This window comes from Macaca thibetana, chromosome 7 (assembly GCF_024542745.1).
Source record: "Macaca thibetana thibetana isolate TM-01 chromosome 7, ASM2454274v1, whole genome shotgun sequence".
In the NCBI taxonomy this organism is placed as follows: domain Eukaryota; kingdom Metazoa; phylum Chordata; class Mammalia; order Primates; family Cercopithecidae; genus Macaca; species Macaca thibetana.
The window spans coordinates 108,510,568-108,527,874 of record NC_065584.1 but is presented as its reverse complement, the minus strand read 5'-3'; the positions used below and the strand labels follow the sequence as shown (position 1 = coordinate 108,527,874).

At 38.8% G+C, this 17,307-nt stretch overlaps 1 protein-coding gene across 3 annotated transcripts; it reads left to right on the top strand.

Annotated features, from left to right (window-relative positions):
• The first annotated feature begins 6 nt into the window (after positions 1-6).
• LOC126958084 (ubiquitin-conjugating enzyme E2 Q2-like) lies at positions 7-17,300 on the top strand. 3 transcript variants are annotated; one of them, XR_007727068.1, is made up of 6 exons: positions 7-1,056; positions 2,266-3,011; positions 5,926-6,065; positions 9,588-14,240; positions 14,657-14,705; positions 15,149-17,300. XR_007727068.1 is itself a non-coding variant. In XM_050796220.1 (5 exons), exons 2-5 carry the CDS (start codon positions 5,953-5,955, stop codon positions 15,268-15,270), a joined length of 375 nt encoding a protein of 124 aa, XP_050652177.1. In that variant the 5' UTR covers positions 1,990-3,513; positions 5,926-5,952; the 3' UTR covers positions 15,271-17,300. The 3 variants fall into 3 exon arrangements, 1 of the variants encoding a protein (XP_050652177.1); XR_007727067.1 differs by having other exon boundaries at positions 2,266-3,513; XM_050796220.1 differs by lacking the exon at positions 7-1,056 and having other exon boundaries at positions 1,990-3,513; positions 9,588-9,678.
• Positions 17,301-17,307: the final 7 nt, after the last annotated feature.

The following is a 17,307-nucleotide window of genomic DNA, read 5'->3' as shown; positions in this document are numbered from 1 at the left end:
CTTCAACCCAATCAAGTTGACACTCAGTATTAACCATCACACGTGTCTTCAGAATTGTCACTCTTTTCTGCTGGGGCCTCCCTCTCCTGGTTTGCAGACTCATGCTCATCCTGTGGCACCAGGGTGGGGAGGTGCTGGCAGGAGAGCTTTCTAGCTCCTCAGTTAAAAGGCAGAGATGGTGTCTCTTTCAAGATTTTGCTGCTGTGTTGAGTTATATTAAAAACATTGTCTTTTCTCTCTGGTTTTCACACTCATAGTAAGAGGCCATCAAGACAGGCTTCCTATATCAGAGGGTGATCCTTACCAACTGTAGCTGGGAGAAGTACAGTAAAGAATGTTAGATTGTTCTGGGAAAAACGTGGTCCCTCCATTATTTGGATTGGGTTTGTGGCTTTGTCAAGCCCAGCAGTCTGATTCCATCTGCTTTGTGTCTTCCAGCATGTCCCTGTGGTTTTGGTTCACTCAGGGTATTCTCCTTGTATGTGTTATTTTTCTCCTGCTGTGGCAGACTTATTCTTTTTAATAAAATACTGTAATTTGGGTGGGGTTTTGGAAAGAGGACCAGGCCACATCCTGAAAAGAAATTCATCTTAGGATTTCACAACCCTAACTCACTTTTTGTTTTGATGAAATTACTTACCCTTTTTGAGGGGTGGGGGCTCAGCTTTGTCGTTTGTAAAATGAAAGAGAGTAACTGGGCTGATGGTTACAGACATGGATGCATGTCAGAATCACCTCAGAGAGCTTTTTAAAAACAGATTCTCCCCCGCACTTTGGGAGGCAGAGGTGGGCAGATCATGAGGTCAAGAGATCGAGACCATCCTGGTCAACATGGTGAAACTCTGTCTCTACTAAAAATACAAAAATTAGCTGGGCGTGGTGGCAGGTGCCTATAGTCCCAGCTACTCGGGAGGCTGAGGCAGGAGAATCGCTTGAACCCAGGAGGCAGAGGTTGCAGCGAGCCGAGATCCTGCCACTGCTGTCCAGCCTAGTGAGAGAGCAAGACTCCCTTACAAACAACAACAACAACAACAACCAGGAAAACAGATTCTCTGGGTAGGCTTTGAAATGAGCATTTCAAAAATGCTCTTTCAATCACTGATGCAACCAAAGTCTTTGGAACTTCTAGGCTAAGTATATGTTCTTTAGATATCCAAAATATAACAATTTATGGAAATGAAGAAGGTGTGAATTACGTGTTGGAAGCTGCTGCTTGCTTCCTTTTTCCATTTAGATTTTAGAAGACAAAGAATGTCTAAAGAGATGCAGATTTCAAGGAAATACAAGTTAATTCTGCATGGGTATGTTTATCTACATGGCATTCTCCAGCTCACTAATCCAGAAGAGTTCTAACACCCTCTGTGATCATGGGTTTGTTTTTCTTAAGTATTCCTCCATCAGAGTATCTGAGAACAGACGCTTAGAAAGTGCTGAGACCTTTGTTGGTCTTACTGGATCTCCGGATCCTAGTTTCTTGATATGTTACATATTCTGGGTTCTAACCTGAACTGGCCTTCATGATTAAAGATGCATTTATATACTGTACACTGGCCAGGAAGCTTATCTTTTGAAATTTGCCCAAACTGGGTATGAAGGCCCTTCCTAAAACCCCATTAAATTCATTTCTAAACTCGATGATCGTCAATTGTGTCAGTTGGTAAATTCTGTCTTGTAGAGAGGAATTTTGTAGTAAATAACTTGTTTTTAAAACTAAAATTTGCCTTTGAGTAAGGTGGTAATCATTTCATAATTCTTAGTTTTGTGAAGTGTCTATAAATCACACATCTGATCTTTTAAAATGAAAGGCAATTGAATTTACGTAATGATTCAGGCTTTTCAAAGTTAAAAAGGTAGTTATTTTAAGGAATAGATAGTTGATTATATTTATTTTTTATAAAATAAGTCATTGATCTTATACACATAGCCATGTAAATCAAATGTTTTCTTATTTTAAATTAGATTCTGTTTTAACGTTGTTTTCAGTTTTGCTTTATATTTGACTTATATATTTTATATTTATCTTTCATTGCTTTTTTTATTCCTAATTCTTTTATTTTCTGTTCCGTTTTTAAAAGCTGATGACTGTTGTTTGTCAAACCAGAGTTGGATTTAAAAATAAACATTTAATGTTAATAAGCTCTCTGGTAGTGGCACTGCAGTGACACATGGTTGACAGTTTGTCCCTAAAGCTATGGCACCAGTCTCCTAATGGACTTAGCCTGTATTCAGCCTGTGTAACCCTGGCAGATTCTTTCTCTGTTTCAGAATGGGACAACAGAGGAAGTGACTTCAGAGGAAGAGGAAGAAGAGATGGCTGAAGTAGGATAATAATGACATTTCATAAATGTCGTCATTTTTGATTTGAGTAATTCCATGAATCTCCTTTGTAAACTACTATTAATGTGCAATAATTGAAAGCACATTGTATTTGGAATGGAATATAATTTCTGAACTCTTGACTTTACCTCTAACTGATGATACGCCTTTGAGCAAATGCTTTATATGAATTCTTTGGATTTCGATTTCATGGAAAACAAAAGTCCTTAACTTTTACCACCAAAGTTGTATTTATATTTAATAGTAATCAGTCCTTAACATGCATTCGGTTATTTTTAGGAAGAGGAACTACTACGTTTAAAAAATGTTATGTTTGCATAAAAGGAGAATTTGAGAACATGTTAGGGACTATTCACCAGAAGTAGTGAAACTATCTCTTGTTGAAAAATCATCAAGGAATTTTCTCTCAGTCTGTTTTATGCTGCTATAACAGAATACCAGAGACTGGGTGATTTATACAGAACAGACATTTATTTTCTAACAGTTCTGGAGACTGGGAAGTCCAAGATGAAAATACCAACATTTAATGTCTGAAGGCCTTCTTGTGGCATCCTCCCATGGTAGAAGGCAGAAGGGCAGGAGAGCAAGCTAGTCCCATGTGTGAAGCCTCATTCATCAGGGCCTTAATCCCATTAAGGAGGAAGGAGCCCTCTTGGCCTGATCTCCTCTTAATGGTCCTGCCTCTCAATATCATCACATTAGAAACACCTGAATTTTGGAGGAACACATACAAATGGTAGAAAATTTAGTAGAGCAAATTCCAATGACATTGAGCCTAGGCCAGTTGTCAGTTCTGGGTATAATTTCAGATGTTTTCAGGCTCTGAAGCTTTGCATTTACATTAAAACTTTGGAACAAAGATCTTTGTCTCTGCATTGACCAAATAGAAGACATGTGAATTTTATGGTCTTGATTGTTTTAAAATTTATTTTCTGTTTGGGGTCTTACAATTAATTCAGACTTTCATTTTCTTAGTTTGGAAATTATTAATCTAAAATATACTTTTAGAGTGCTTCCGAACTGAAGAAGTAGTGTCGTAGACTTATTGTTGTTTGTTTGTTTGAGACAGGGTCTCGCTGTCACCCAGCCTGGAGTGCAGTAGCGTGGTCACGGCTCACTGCAACCTTGAACTCCCAGGTTCAAGCAATCCTCCTGAGTAACTGGGACTAACGGCAGGTGCCCCACGTCCAGCTAATTTTGTGTGTGTGTGTGTGTGTGTGTGTGTGTGTGTGGAGTCTGAGTCTTGTTCTGTTGCCCAGGCTGGTCTTGAACTCCTGGCCTCAAGTGATCCAGCACCTCGGCCTCCCAAAGTGTGGGATTACAGGCGTGAATCACTGTGCCTGGCTGTAGGCTTGTTTTATGAGTCTGGGAGGAAAATACTTCTTAGAATTGTCCAATTAGAATGAGAGTTTGTTTCAATGTTTTTATGCAGTTTAGCTGAGGTGGAATAAACTGCATGAAAACATTAAACCTTTTCCGTGGGTCAGGCGGCCATTGTACTAAAGATGAAGAACACTTTCATTTTCCCCTCACAAGATAATGAACAAGGGACCGCAACTTTGAGGGAAATCTAGAAAGGTAAGAGACTGGACGTTGGAGATGTCAGATGAGGACAGGTGAAAAGCAGATATTCTAGGCTCCTGAAAGAACATGGGAACAGGCCCAGAACAACCTTGGACATGGTGTGTTTGGGTGCATTGGATGCTTTTCTTTTGAGAAGGAAAGTTGATGTGTTGAAGTCATGGAAAGCAAGATTGGCCAGAAAAGGCAGATGGTTAAAAGTCTTGAATTCGAGACAGGCGTGTGTTTCTATTTGGTGTGATTATTGATAAGAAGACTTTGAGCAGGGAATAGTGTGCTGAGGATATTGCTTTAGAAATATGTGTTGAATTCTGTTTGCGATGTGCTGATTAATACTTAGGTGGAGAAGTTTTGTGTGGATGGGAACATGACTGAGGTTGAAGGTATAGGAGGAAATACAGACCAAAGGCATTTGTGAGCATGGGAGGAAAACAAGCATAGGATAGAAGGTCAGGGCTGAAAGGTGCACACAGGGAGAATGGAGCTTCATGACATATGGAGTCATGGGCAGAGTTTGAGTGGAGGTAGTCAGTAACCTGCTCTAGAAATCAGTGAATTAGCCGGCTTGGAAAAAAAAGAATCGAAATGAGTATAAACTACTTCTTTAGAGTATTTGGCATTTGAAGTGGAAAAATAATTTAATTGAAAAAAGGATTTTTAAAAATCTGCATATATTTGTATATGTGTAAGAACAGATAGTATGGGAAGGGAGGGAGCAGAATGATGTGAATAAAGATGTTGTTCTGGGGGGTATTGTTCAAATTCCTTTAAAATTATTATTATTTTTTGAGATAGGGTCTCTGTTACCCATGCTGGAGTGCAGTGGCATGATCATAGGTTGCTACAGCCTCAAACACCTGGGCCTAAACGAGCCCTCTATTTCAACCTCCTGAGCACCTGAAATCAAATTCTTTTTCTGACTCATTTTTTGGTTATTAACGTCAATAGATGCTTACTATATAAAACCATAAACTGAAATTAGAGAAAGCACCAAAAGTCTCCAGAGATAACAACTAAAATTAATTGAAACGAACATTTCAATATAAGTTCTTCTGGTCTTGTTCTGTGCATATTTCAGCATAATTGAAATTCTTTCTATTCCTTTGTGTATTCCATTTTTCATTTCAAAGTTTTTTGATACAGGAGAAATTATGCTGTGTTGGTATTTCAGTGGCCTCTTAATAGTTCATGGAATTGAGTTAACTGTTTTGCTATTTTTGCACATGCAGATTTTGTGTGTGTTTTTGTGGTTGCAAGGTTGCAATAGGTATCCTTATGCCTAAATTTGTGTTTACATCTTAGACTAGTTTCATGGAATACAATTCTAGAAGTCTAGTTTCTGGAACAAACTATGGACAGTTAAGGTTCTTGACACCTGTTGCTAAACTGTCTCAAAGGTTCCTCTTAAGAGGAGATTTAAAAGATGCCTTGGCTGGGCGTGGTGGCTCATGCCAGTAATTCCAGCACTTTGGGAGACCAAGGTAGGCGGATCACTTGAGGTCAGAACTTTGAGACCAGCCTGGCCAACATGGTGAAACCCTGTCTCTACTAAAAAGATAAACAAATTAGCTGAGCGTGGTGGTATAGGTGTGAAATCTCAGCTGCTCGGGAGACTGAGACATGAGAATCACTTGAACCTGGGAGGCAGAGTTTGCAGTGAGCAGAGATCGCCCCACTATACTCCCGCCTCGGTGACAGAGTGAGACTCTATTTAAAAAAAAGTAATAATAAAGAAGTAAATAAAGAAATGATGGCTTGTTTAGTAATGGTTATGACTTTGTAAAGCTTTTAAATCTGCTTTACACAGAGTCTAGCTTTTAAATAAAATATAGTGTATGAAAGGTGGGAGCCTCTTGAATGGAATGTGTGGGCTTTTTCTCTCTCCCCATAGGGTAGATATATTCTGTTTCTTATCCCCCATTGAATCAAGAATAATTTAACTTTTGGCATAAGAAACTGCTGAAGAAAAATAGGTTGAAAAAGCTAACATTTTTCTTCTTTTTGCAGGATATAGAAGACTGAGATCACTGTGAGATGAAAGAAGAGCCTATTAGTGGGAAAAAGTTGGAGGATGAAGGAATTGAAAAAGAAAATTTGGCAATATTAGAGAAAATTAGGAAGACTGAAAGGCAAGACCATTTAAATGTGTAAGTGTGTATAAATAGCTAGAGCCTGGACTTTTTGGTTAAGTCATTATAGTTAATACCTGGCAATTCGTGAACCTGCCGAATTCAGCTGCTCTCCTCCTCCATTCCTGCCTTAGTGGTAGATTCAGTCATCTGTTTATTGGTTTGGAGACAGGGTCTTGCTCTGTCGCCTGGGCTAGAGTGCGGTGGCACAATCGTAGTTCACTGTAGCCTTGATGTCTCAGGCTCCAGCGATCCTCCTGCCTCAGCCTCCCAAGTGTCTTGGACTATACGCCTGTGCCCCCACACCAGGCTATTTTTTTTTTCATTTTTAGTGAAGATGAGGTCTCACTGTGTTGACCATGCTGCTCTGGAACACCTGAGTTCAAGCGATCCTCCTACCTTGGCCTGCCAAAGTGCCGGGATTACAGGCATGAGCCACCGTGCCTAGCCACGGTCATATGTTTTCTTGCCCAAGGTTATCTTTCTCATCTAAGAATAGCCACTTTTTACCCTGTTCATCTGCTCTTCACATCCTGGAACCACCTGCTGATCCCTGTGTATGCCCCTTTCCGGCCTGTTTATGCTGTTTTCTCTGCTTACCTTCCTTCTGTGGCATCTGTATACTCACATTCATTCTCTCCTACAAAACAACTCAAATTATTTCTCCTTCATGTAGCTGACTTTGGTCCGTCCTGCTCTGACCAAACCAAAAGTTATTCTTCTCTTTTCACTTAACATCTCTTTTATGTGAAGCGGCGGGATATGAAAGGAACCTTGAGTTTGGTGACAAACACACCTTTTTTGGTTTCATTTTGCTCAACTGTGAAATATGGATAGACAGTACATACCTTTTGGATGACTGCTATGAAAAATAGATGAGAACGACGTATAAATACATGAAACGCTCAGACAGAGTAGGGAAAGGTCAGGTGATTGTCTGAACACTTACTACTTCCTGTCTTCTATTAGAGCTATTTACCAACTCCACGAAAGCTGAGAACCAGTTACTTTGTCTTGGGCACAGATTCTCCAAAACAGGGAATGAATTGGTAGGCCAGTAGATGCCAAGTGTTGAAACCAGAAAAATTACTCTCCTTCCTTCAGTCTTAGTTATATATTAATTAATTAGTAATTGTTCATAGAGGAAAGATATTTAGACAATTTCTCATATCTTGATTATTTAAAAAACTAACTTTGTAGCATTTGAATTAATGTTACTGTACTTTCTGTGTCTTGTAATCGATTCTAGTTTGAGTTATCTTCAAAACAAGTATAAATTATTGAACACTTTTGCATGACCGATACTATGCTAAGTACTTTATATATCTTCTGATTTAGTCTTCATAGCCGCAGTGTGAAATAGGTGCTCTTCATATTTTAGAGAGGAGAAACTTCTCATATTTTAGAGTAGGAAATGAGCTCATGGTTACATAGCTAGGAGGTAATACCTTTGTAAACTTGATTTTTTTTTCTTTTTCAGAGTATAGTGCAGTCTTTAAAACCTTCAGTTTCACATGACCTAAAAGTAGTTCCATTTCTATTTAGTCTTAGGATAAGATATTAATATGTTTTCCTCTTTAGAGAAGTCCCCGCACTGAAAAACTGAGACCAGTTGCATGTAGGCACACATGGTTCTCAGAGTCTCCATGTGTGAACTAGACCGTCTGTGTAATATTCTTGCTTGTACTCTTATGGATGCAAGTCTTTTTTAGTTAGTAATGTGTCACATTGAGTATCTTCAAGTATTTTCAGAAATTGCTGGGATTTGGAATAGACTCATACTGAATTCTCTGCTATCGTGGAGTCCATGGTGGTCAGAACATGTTGGCTAGAGTTTTTCAGATGATAAGAAATAGAAAATGAACAGACTCGTGTCTAGCTTTATATTCTCTTGAAACTTCATAATGCTTCATTTAATTGGACTTTTTTTTTACTTCTTAAACTGTTGAGTGATGATCCATGTTTATTGCAATCTTTTTCTTTTTTTTTTCTTTTGAGATGGAGTCTCGCTCTGTGGCCCAGGCCAGAGTGCAGAGGTGCCATCTCAGCTCATTTCTGCCTCTACCTCCCAGTTTCAAGAGATTCTCCTGCGTCAGCCTCCAGAGTAGCTGGGACTACAGGCACGTGCAACCACGCCCAGCTAACCTTTGTATTATTTTGGTAGAGATGGGGTTTCATCTTGTCGGCCAGACCGGTTTCAAACTCCTGACCTCAAGTGATCCACCCTCCTCGGCCTCCCAAAGTGCTGGGATTACTGGTGTGAGCCACCACGCCTGGCTACTGTAATCTTTTAGATCAGGTTGAAATACCTTAAATCTTAAAATTAGTTGGCTCAGTAGACCCTGGTAAAAAGCAGCTTTTGTGTTTCAGGCTGCAGTGTCTGGGTCAGTGCAAGCTTCAGATAGACTTATGAAAGAGCTCAGGGACATTTACAGATCACAGAGTTACACGACAGGGAAGGATCTCTAAATCCCTGCTCTTCTTCTTGTTCTTTTGCTCTTTTCTGTTGTCAGATTATAAATGTCCTTTCTTAAAAGTGGACCAAAATGGAAATGTTTACTAGCTTTATTTTGTGTAATTCAAAGACAATCAAGTTCCAAAAGATGTAGGGGGTAAGATAGGATGAGTTTACCTGTTTTTTGGATTTAAAGAAATGTTTTTATAGCTCCATCAGAATTGTTTTTGTCATTTTCCTGATAGTGAACTCTTACATGTTTTTTATCTTCTAGCAAAAAGCTCAAGCTTGAGCAATATTGCTTGGAAAGTAAATAAGAACAATGCATTTCATTATACAGAGAATGATTGCCAAGTTGATTTTTATGACTTTTCCCCCAGTTTTGAAAGCATCACAATTAACTCTTATTGTAGAGAAGGTTATGTTATTGCTTTTAAAATATATAGGTGGAGTACACCTGTAGTCCCATCTCCTAGGGTTGCTGGGAGGCTGAGGCAGGAAGATCGTTTGAGCTTGTAGAGGTCAAGGCTGCAATGAGCTGTGATTGCACCATTATGTTCCAGCCTGGGTGACAGAGTGAGACACTCTGTCTCTTAAAACAAAACAAAACAAAAAGTGGGGGTAGAGTGAGGGGTGGAAGTCATATTGGACATGTATATATAGGATAGTTGTGGAATAATACTGATTTTTTAGCATTTAACTTTCCATAGTTCTGTCCATGGAGATTGTACTCTTTGAGCCCCTTGACTGATAATACAAGTTTAGGAAAGCATATTAAACGTCTTTTGAATTCTTGAGAAAATTATATACACGTGACTGTTTTCCTTTAGAATGACTGCAAACTCTGAACCCCCTTATTAGATCAGATTTAGGCTATTATCATCTCTTTTGGACATTTATTGTAAAGGAACTGGAAGCTATAGTGGCCTCTATTTTTCCTGGGAAATTAGAGCAGCTTAAGATCTTCTCTTTCTGGAACTTACCCTAGGTGCTCTGTTTTAGCTTTCATATTCGTTCGTTTTTGAGTTAGATGAAAATAAAAAATATCTTTTTGTTTGAAATGTTTTTTGTTTTGGGATTCTTAGGATTGACCCTGATAGTCCTTTGCACAGTGATTTTCAGATCTTAAAAGAAAAAGAAGGCATAGGAGATATTTTGCTGAACTTACCTTTTAACGTAAGTAAATTGTTACGGGACCTCTCTATTTTTCGAATGGGGGTGTATATTTGTACAAGTGTTTTGGAAAACAATTTGGTAAAGTGGAAGATACTCATACACTATGGTTCAGGAATCGTGTGGATATACACTCCACAAGAAAGGAGTACGTAGGCACCCGGAGACGGGAATGTTCAGAGCAGCATCGTTTATAATAGCCCCAAACAGAAAATAACCCAAGTGTTTGTTCCAAGAAAATGAAGAACTGTGGTGTTCATAAAATGGCTTACAGCTGAGTGGGACCAGCTGGGGGAATCCTGAACACTATGTTAAGCAAAAGAGACCAGACCCCAAAAACCTATTTTGTATAATTTCCTCTATATAGAGCTCAAAATAGCAAAACTAATGTTGGTTAGGATTTTCATTCTTAGTGGAGGCAGTGCCACCTACAGTGGAGTGAAAATTGCTCCTTAGAGTAAAAGAAAACGTTACCTATTATAATGTCTGCTGCCCTCCAAAGGATCATATAACATAAACCAAGATACAATATGTCTATGGTTTTGAAATTCCACCACACGGGCATGGGGGTAGAATTAGGAAGAAAAGTTCTAAAAAGGCTTCTTAGGGGGACTAAAATGAAAAGAAAACTGAGAAACACTTATTTCTGGATTCATACTTGGGCAGTAAAACTATCAAGAACAAAGAGGTGATTCCATAGAGGTTGGGGTAAGGAGTCCATCCAGGCGAGAGGTAAGGAGGTGTGAACTGAAAAGGACATCTGTGGGCTTCTTGGATACTGGTTGGAATATGTTTCTGGACCAGGTTGGTGGTTACATGGGCAAATAATTTACGATAACATGTTAAGGTATACCTTAAGTTATATTTCATGTACTTTTCTGAATGTATGTGTTACATTTAATAAAGTATTTTTAAGATACTAAAAATAAAGGATGCAAAGAAATAATAGTGGAATCTAGAAGAAATGTTAATGATCTAATATGGAATCTAGAGAGGATATAATGGTTTAAAATCTATGGCTATATGAGGTATTTTGATGAAAAAAAACAAACATAAAACAATACTTTGTTGTACTTACTCTAAGGATGGTAGTTGTTTTCCAAAAGCTTCCAACTTAGCTTTTTGTGTATATTTTTCTTGGGGATATATCTTATGATTGAAGTTTCTTGAAATGACCCTAATGTCAGTATTTTCTCTCACTACTGTTATCATAGAAACTGTTGTGGTTGTCAACTGGGTTGTCTTCCTAAAGTATGAATCCGGTATATATTGACTGAAGTTGCTAATGACTACTTCTTTACGGATTCATATGGGGGAGTGAATGAAGCACACAGGCCTAAAACAAAAAACAAAACACAAAAACACCAGGAACGTATCTTTCTTTTTTAAAACAGTAAATCGTATGTCCACATGCCCAACACCAAACTTAAGAAATAGAACCTTTGGCTGTGCGTGGTGGCTCACGCCTGTAATCCTAGCCCTTTGGGAGGCCAAGGTGGGTGGATCACTTGAGTTCAGGAGTTCGAGACCAGCCTGGCCAAGATGCAAAACCCCATCTCCATCAAAAATACAAAAAATTAGCCAGATGTGGTGGCACATAACTGTAATCTCAGCTACTTGGGAGGCTGGGGCAGGAGAATCGCTTGAACTCGGGAGGCAGAGGCTGCAGTGAGTCGAGATTGCACCACTGCCCTCCAACCTGGGTGACAAAGGTAAACTCTATCTAAAAAGAAAGAAAAAGAAAAGCTAAGCATGGGCTTAATTTCTCTGAGGTTTAAAGCTGCAAAGAGTTACTCTTCATGAAGTAGGTGGGATCCCAGCCGGGCAGTGAAATGTGAGTGGGGTTTGGTCAGCTGGTGGAAGTTGAAGGAAAATTATTTATGTAGGTGACAGGTAAACACAATCAGGTATCTAGGAAAGAGAATGAGGGATTCAGAGTGTAGGAGACCAGTTGGAGCTATAACACAAGGATGATAGGGTTCATGTCAAAAGTTTGTAGGAAATAGTGCTGGCGTAATATCTTGTACTCAAACAGTTCCGTGGATTGGTGACAGATCTTTTGTTTTTCTTTTTTGGGGTAAGTCAACTATGATGCCTGGATATTCATCTATCTATGTAACTGATTGAGAAACAGGTGAGTAACAGTAAGGAAACTGTCTTACAATAAATCTGGTGGCAGCAGAAGAGAATATGAGACACATTGCCCTCACAGAGCTTGAAGAGTGTGACAGTAGTTGAGGGCCACGCTGTTGTCTTAGAGTGAAGGGAGGAGAACCTACGTTGGTTTGGTAGTCATGGAGGTGGAAGGAGGAATGAAATGTGAAAGCCCATTGGCAGCAGAATCAAAATGGCTTGGTCTTTGTAGTCCACTATTAAGTGAGGAGGAGGAATTATTGGCTGACTTAGGAAGAAGTAAAAAATGTGAAATACCAATAAAACACAAAGCTTGTGATTTTAGTCAGGAGAAAGCTTAAGCATTGTGTGATTCTAGATAGATTATTGAGCAGTTTTGTTCCATGTATTTTATATCCCATATCTTCTAGCTATGACCCTATTTCTTTATTTCTTGACATAGCCAAACGTTTTTCAAACTGACAGCTTTATTGTGACACAGTTTTCATGTGATAAGCCTCACTCTTCAAGTGTGCAGTTCAGGGGTTTTTAGTATATTCAGAGTTCTGCAACCATTACCACTGCCGATTTTCAGAACATTTTCATCTCCCTAAAAAGAAATCCCATACCCATCAGCAGTCACGTACCTGTCTCCCCCACCCTTGATCCTGGCAACCTCTGATCTAATTTCTATCTCCGTAGATTTGCCTGTCCTGGACATTTCATATAAATAGAATCATACAAAACGTGGCATTTTGTGACTGGCTTTTCTTTACAGTGATTATAAATCAAATGCCTGAAGAGGCTAAGCTTAGGATAGTGTTTGCTGTACAACTTTGACAACTGAACTTTTTTAAAGTTGAAAATATGACTGTGTCTATATATATGGCATATTATCTTAGGTGACCCTTACTTGGATTATTAAGAATTTTTTCTCCTAGTGTTCTTGAACTGTCTCAATATTCAGCAGGAACCCTTTGGAGACAAAGAGCAGTAAGAAAGTGGAACACATATTGACAAAATGAAGGTAATTTAATACAGTAGTAGAGTCGACCACTTTCCAGTGTCGCTGCTGCTGACACTGTGTGTTAAGAAAAGTTTACTGACCTTACTTTTGGTGGAGGTGCTAGAACTACTTCTGTCTTGTGTTTAGATTTCAACAAACCTTTGCATAGGTATTATGTGGTTGCACAAATGTACTTTCTTTTGACCTGAATGCAAAAACTTCCTTTCTTCCCACTTTCTGAGACTCTGTAACCTTAAAGGAAGAGTGGGGTACTTTAAAGGAAAGGTGATGGTGGCTGGGTAGTGGGTAACAATGTCTACTGTATACTTCCTTTCCCAAAACAAGTCCCTGTCTACCGTCAGAATTTCCAAAATGTGAAGATCAAGTGTGGTGTTAACTCATTAAAGATCGAGTGTGGTGTTAACTTATTAGCTAATAACTAGACTTTGAGTGATTGTGGAAGCAAAATCTCAGTGTGTGCCTGGATGTTCTAATTCTGTTAAGTCAGTGAGTGCACATTCTATACAATACTCTCTTAGTCCAGAGGCAGATTTAAGGAGTGGGAGATAGATTTCTGTTTCAGAAATGAAATACACAAAGAATAAACATTTTTAATCCCATGATTCTTTACCTGAGTTTAATGTTTTGGAGAGTTTATCTTGTAGATTTTCTTTTCCTTCCATTGAACTGTTACTTTGAAAGATCCCAGTGTTTTGGGAAAGCAAGTGGGAAAGACACTGGCTTGGATTCTCCAGGATAAGGGAGTGAAGAGGACTTCTTTCCCTCATTTTATTATTGAATAATGTCATCATAACAATTATGAAGGTGAATGGTCTACAGTAGAAATTTTTAGATGGCTTCTCTGCAAAATAATTTGGTTTAGTCAACACAAGGATGCCTTTGGTTAGCTGGAATGGAAGATGTGCAGGCTGGAGTGCTCTTGGCAGGTTTTCTGGAGGGAAATACAGCATTTGGAAGGGTGGGAAGCAGAAGGAATGTCAGGCAAGGGAAATGTGTGTGCAGAGCCCCAGAGGACAGAACAGGTTGTGGTGGACTTGGTGTCCACATAGACCTAATCAGTGGTCTTAGCTTTTGTGTTTTCAAAATCACCACAGTTTGTGTTCTAAACCTCTCATTGCCTTGATTTTATTTTAGGCATGCTATCTGTGTATTTTGAAATATAAAATAACATTAAAGGAGAAATGAAATTATTTTGTTTGAGAAAGAGTTAAAAGGTTAAAACATCTTTATCTAAATAATTTTCTACTGGGAGATCTGGTACATCCCCAGAAGTTGTGTTTGGTTCAGAGAATAGTCTTCAGACCTGGAAAGGACTTAAGGAGTCCCAGAGAGGAGCTACATGGTCTGAACCATTTGATTCTCACAACAGAATGGAGAAAAACAATTCCAACCATGAAGCAATGCGGATGTTCATATATTGAATAGGGTAAGGTCAGTGCCATTGTCAGAGGAAAAACTCTTGGCCATCACAGGATGGGAGAGAAAGTTGCAGTTGTAAAGAATACTCAAATGCCATTTAAGGAAATGGGTTCTTCTGCCCCTATGCTTTGGAATATTTACGGCTAAGTTCTTTGTTTTTGACTTCATAAATATTTCAAAGTATTCTGTTCTAAGAGCCATTTCAAACAATTGACTAGAATTTCAGAGCAATTACATGACAGTTGAAACGTTAGAATTTTTAAATTGCCCATAGCCCTATATCTGTAACAAGTATGTTCATGCTTGCATGTTCTCTTCTCATCTTTACTGTGTGCATACTTTCTTAGTAATGGCACGTAGAAACTGTTTAAGCAGGAATAATTCTTGTGATAATTTTTTTCTGTTTCCTTTTTTCTTTTCAAGGTATGTATTGGGTGGAGGAGCATTATGTATAGAACTTCTCACAAAACAGGTGATTATTTTCTTATAATATTCAATTTTCACCCACAATAGAGTGTTTCGATTACAGGAAGTTAGGTTGTAAGTAGAAGGTTCTCTTAAAGAAGTTTTGGTGTTTTTTTGTTTTTTGGGGTTTTTTTCATAGCTCCTACTTTCAAGAATGAAAAAGGTAAACCAGTAAAATCAGATTATACTTGGTGCTGAATCTATGCTAGGATCGGCATTGAGAGTGACCTTTCTTTAAAGTTCTAATTTGCTCACATTGGGCACTTAGAACGTCAGTTTGTTGTTTTTTCTGTGAGATTCTGGAAATGGTCCAATTTTACTTTTTGCCCTTGTCTCCAGGCTTTTTAACACTGATCTGTTGCTGTTGAGGTACATGCCATTTTGTTAGGCCTTCTCAAGTGGGAATCAGGAATGCTGCTGTGTTCTAGAGATGTTTTTTTCTTCCTGTAGGGCTGAAGCAGTGCCTACTCAATAGAACCGGTCATCGTGCAAAGAAATGCCACCTGACTCAAAGGCAAAGCCAGAGTGCAGCTTGGCACAAAGAAGGTACTTTTATTAACAATTTTACATAACCCGTAAGAGATATTTTATATTTGTGAGCCTTCTTTCTGTCTTGACTTAATTCTTTTTGAGAGAAGTCATTTCATTTTCATTTGGTTTGTTTTCTTCTTGTTATAAAGATGATGTATAGAAAATATAGAAGTATAAGAAAATTAAAGATACTAACTGATAATCACTTAATAATTTAGTACCTGCTTGTTTAGTCTTTGTTATATTTACTGTAGGCAAACATGGCTACACTTGTAAACTTATTATCGCTATGTATACCCTAGTAAGTTAAAAGTTATATGTACTCTGAAATTTTGCAAAATTGAGTTCATGTTATAGAATTAATTCCCGATGAACTTTTCTGTGCTAGGCACTAGTCTTTTTAATTATTTCTTTATTTCTTTATTCATTTATTGATTTATTTTTCCTTTTTTTCCCCTCTGCGCCTATACTTACCAATTCTTTTTATTTGTTACTTTTTATTAACTCTTTTGATCCTCTTAATAAGTTAAAAAGAGGGTATTACTAATATCTGCATCTTGTAGATGAGGTAACTAAAGGTAGATAACTTGTCCAGGGTCACAGGTGGCAGAGCAAGGATTAAAACCAGACAGTCTGGCAGCCCAAGGCCCAACCAAGAGGAGCTGAGAGCCTGCACAGGGCAGGAGGATACTGGTGAGGCTGATTTCCTGTTTAGTTAACATGAAACGCAGGCTGTAACCATAATTCTAGGACATTACCAAGAAAGCCTTCCAAAGCCGTAGCTTTTTTACCATGACCATGACTTTTAGCAAGAATTTGTGGTTTAAAGGCAACATGGTGCTCTAAGAAGCTTCCGTTCACTCTTACGGAGGGACTGGTAGTTGAGCTAAATAGTCAAATCCTGGAGCACACAGCCTTTAGAGGAGCTTCTGACCTATTTTTGTGGTCTGGAAAGACACCAGTCTTTCCCTGCTGCCCACAGCCTCCAGTTATTCATCTTCAGAGTTTCCTCTTCTGTGATCACATTCAGATGAGAGATCTGTTTTGTTTTTTCCAGGGTAGGAGGAAGGGAGTCACCACCTATACTAAGCAGTCTAGTCTTCTGTGTATAAATGAGCAAGGTTGGGCAGCCAAATTTGAGAACCTTGTGTAATCCTGACATTCTCCAAGAGAATCCAACAGGATGTCAGGATTAGGCATGGTGGTAAAGTGGTCTCATGTTAGTTGTGTCCACAGCTCTCATCAGAAGCAGACACAGATACATTTGTAGGGAAGCATCTCTAACTTCCCAAAGCTTAAAAGCAGGCAACTACTAATTCAGTGAAATCATAGCATTCAAGTAGTTAACCCAACATATTTCAGAATTGTCAGAAACAATGACTAATATGTTTCCCAAAGACTGCAGGTTTTGGAATTATCAGATGCAGAACACAGACTTCAAATATTAGAATTGTGAGAAAATAGTTACATGTGAAATACATTAATATATATAAAAAACATGGACTCATAAAACTTAGTGAGCAGTGAGACCACCAGGCGTGATGAGGAACACCTGAAAGGAAAATGGATGAAATAGAACTTATCCAAGCACTTTTTGAGAGGCTGAGGAAGGAGGGTGACATGAGCTCGGGAGTTGAGGATGAGCCTGGACAACACGGTGAGAACTCATTTCTACAAACAATACCTGACACCACCACCAAAAAAAAAAAAAAAAAAAAAAAAATAGCTGGGTATGTGGTACCTGCCTATAGTCCCAGCTAATCAAGAGGCTGAGGTGGGAGGATCACTTGAGCCCAGAGGCCGAGGCTGCAGGTTCGTGCCACTGCAGTCCAGCCTGGGTGACAGAGTGTGACTCTGTCTCAGAAGAAAATGAAATAAAGAAATACACAATATAATTGTTGAAATCAGAAACTCAGTGGATGGATTAGACACCAGAAGAAAGGATTAATTGGTTAGACGATTATCTCCAAAAGTGAAATCTCCAAAATTAAGTCTGTATGTTACACAGAGAGACACGAGGACAAATGATAGGACAGAAGTTGGTGGGGTTGGTGGGGAGAGGGAGATCAGAATGAGGT

Excerpts from the sequence above, each read along its gene's own strand:
- LOC126958084 (XM_050796220.1), top strand. The coding sequence starts at position 5,953 with ATGAAAGAAGAGCCTATTAGTGGGAAAAAGTTGGAGGATGAAGGAATT. Across the intron at positions 9,679-14,656 it reads TGCTGAACTTACCTTTTAAC|GTATGTATTGGGTGGAGGAG; the intron begins GTAAGTAAATTG and ends TTTCTTTTCAAG. Across the intron at positions 14,706-15,148 it reads TAGAACTTCTCACAAAACAG|GGCTGAAGCAGTGCCTACTC; the intron begins GTGATTATTTTC and ends TTCTTCCTGTAG.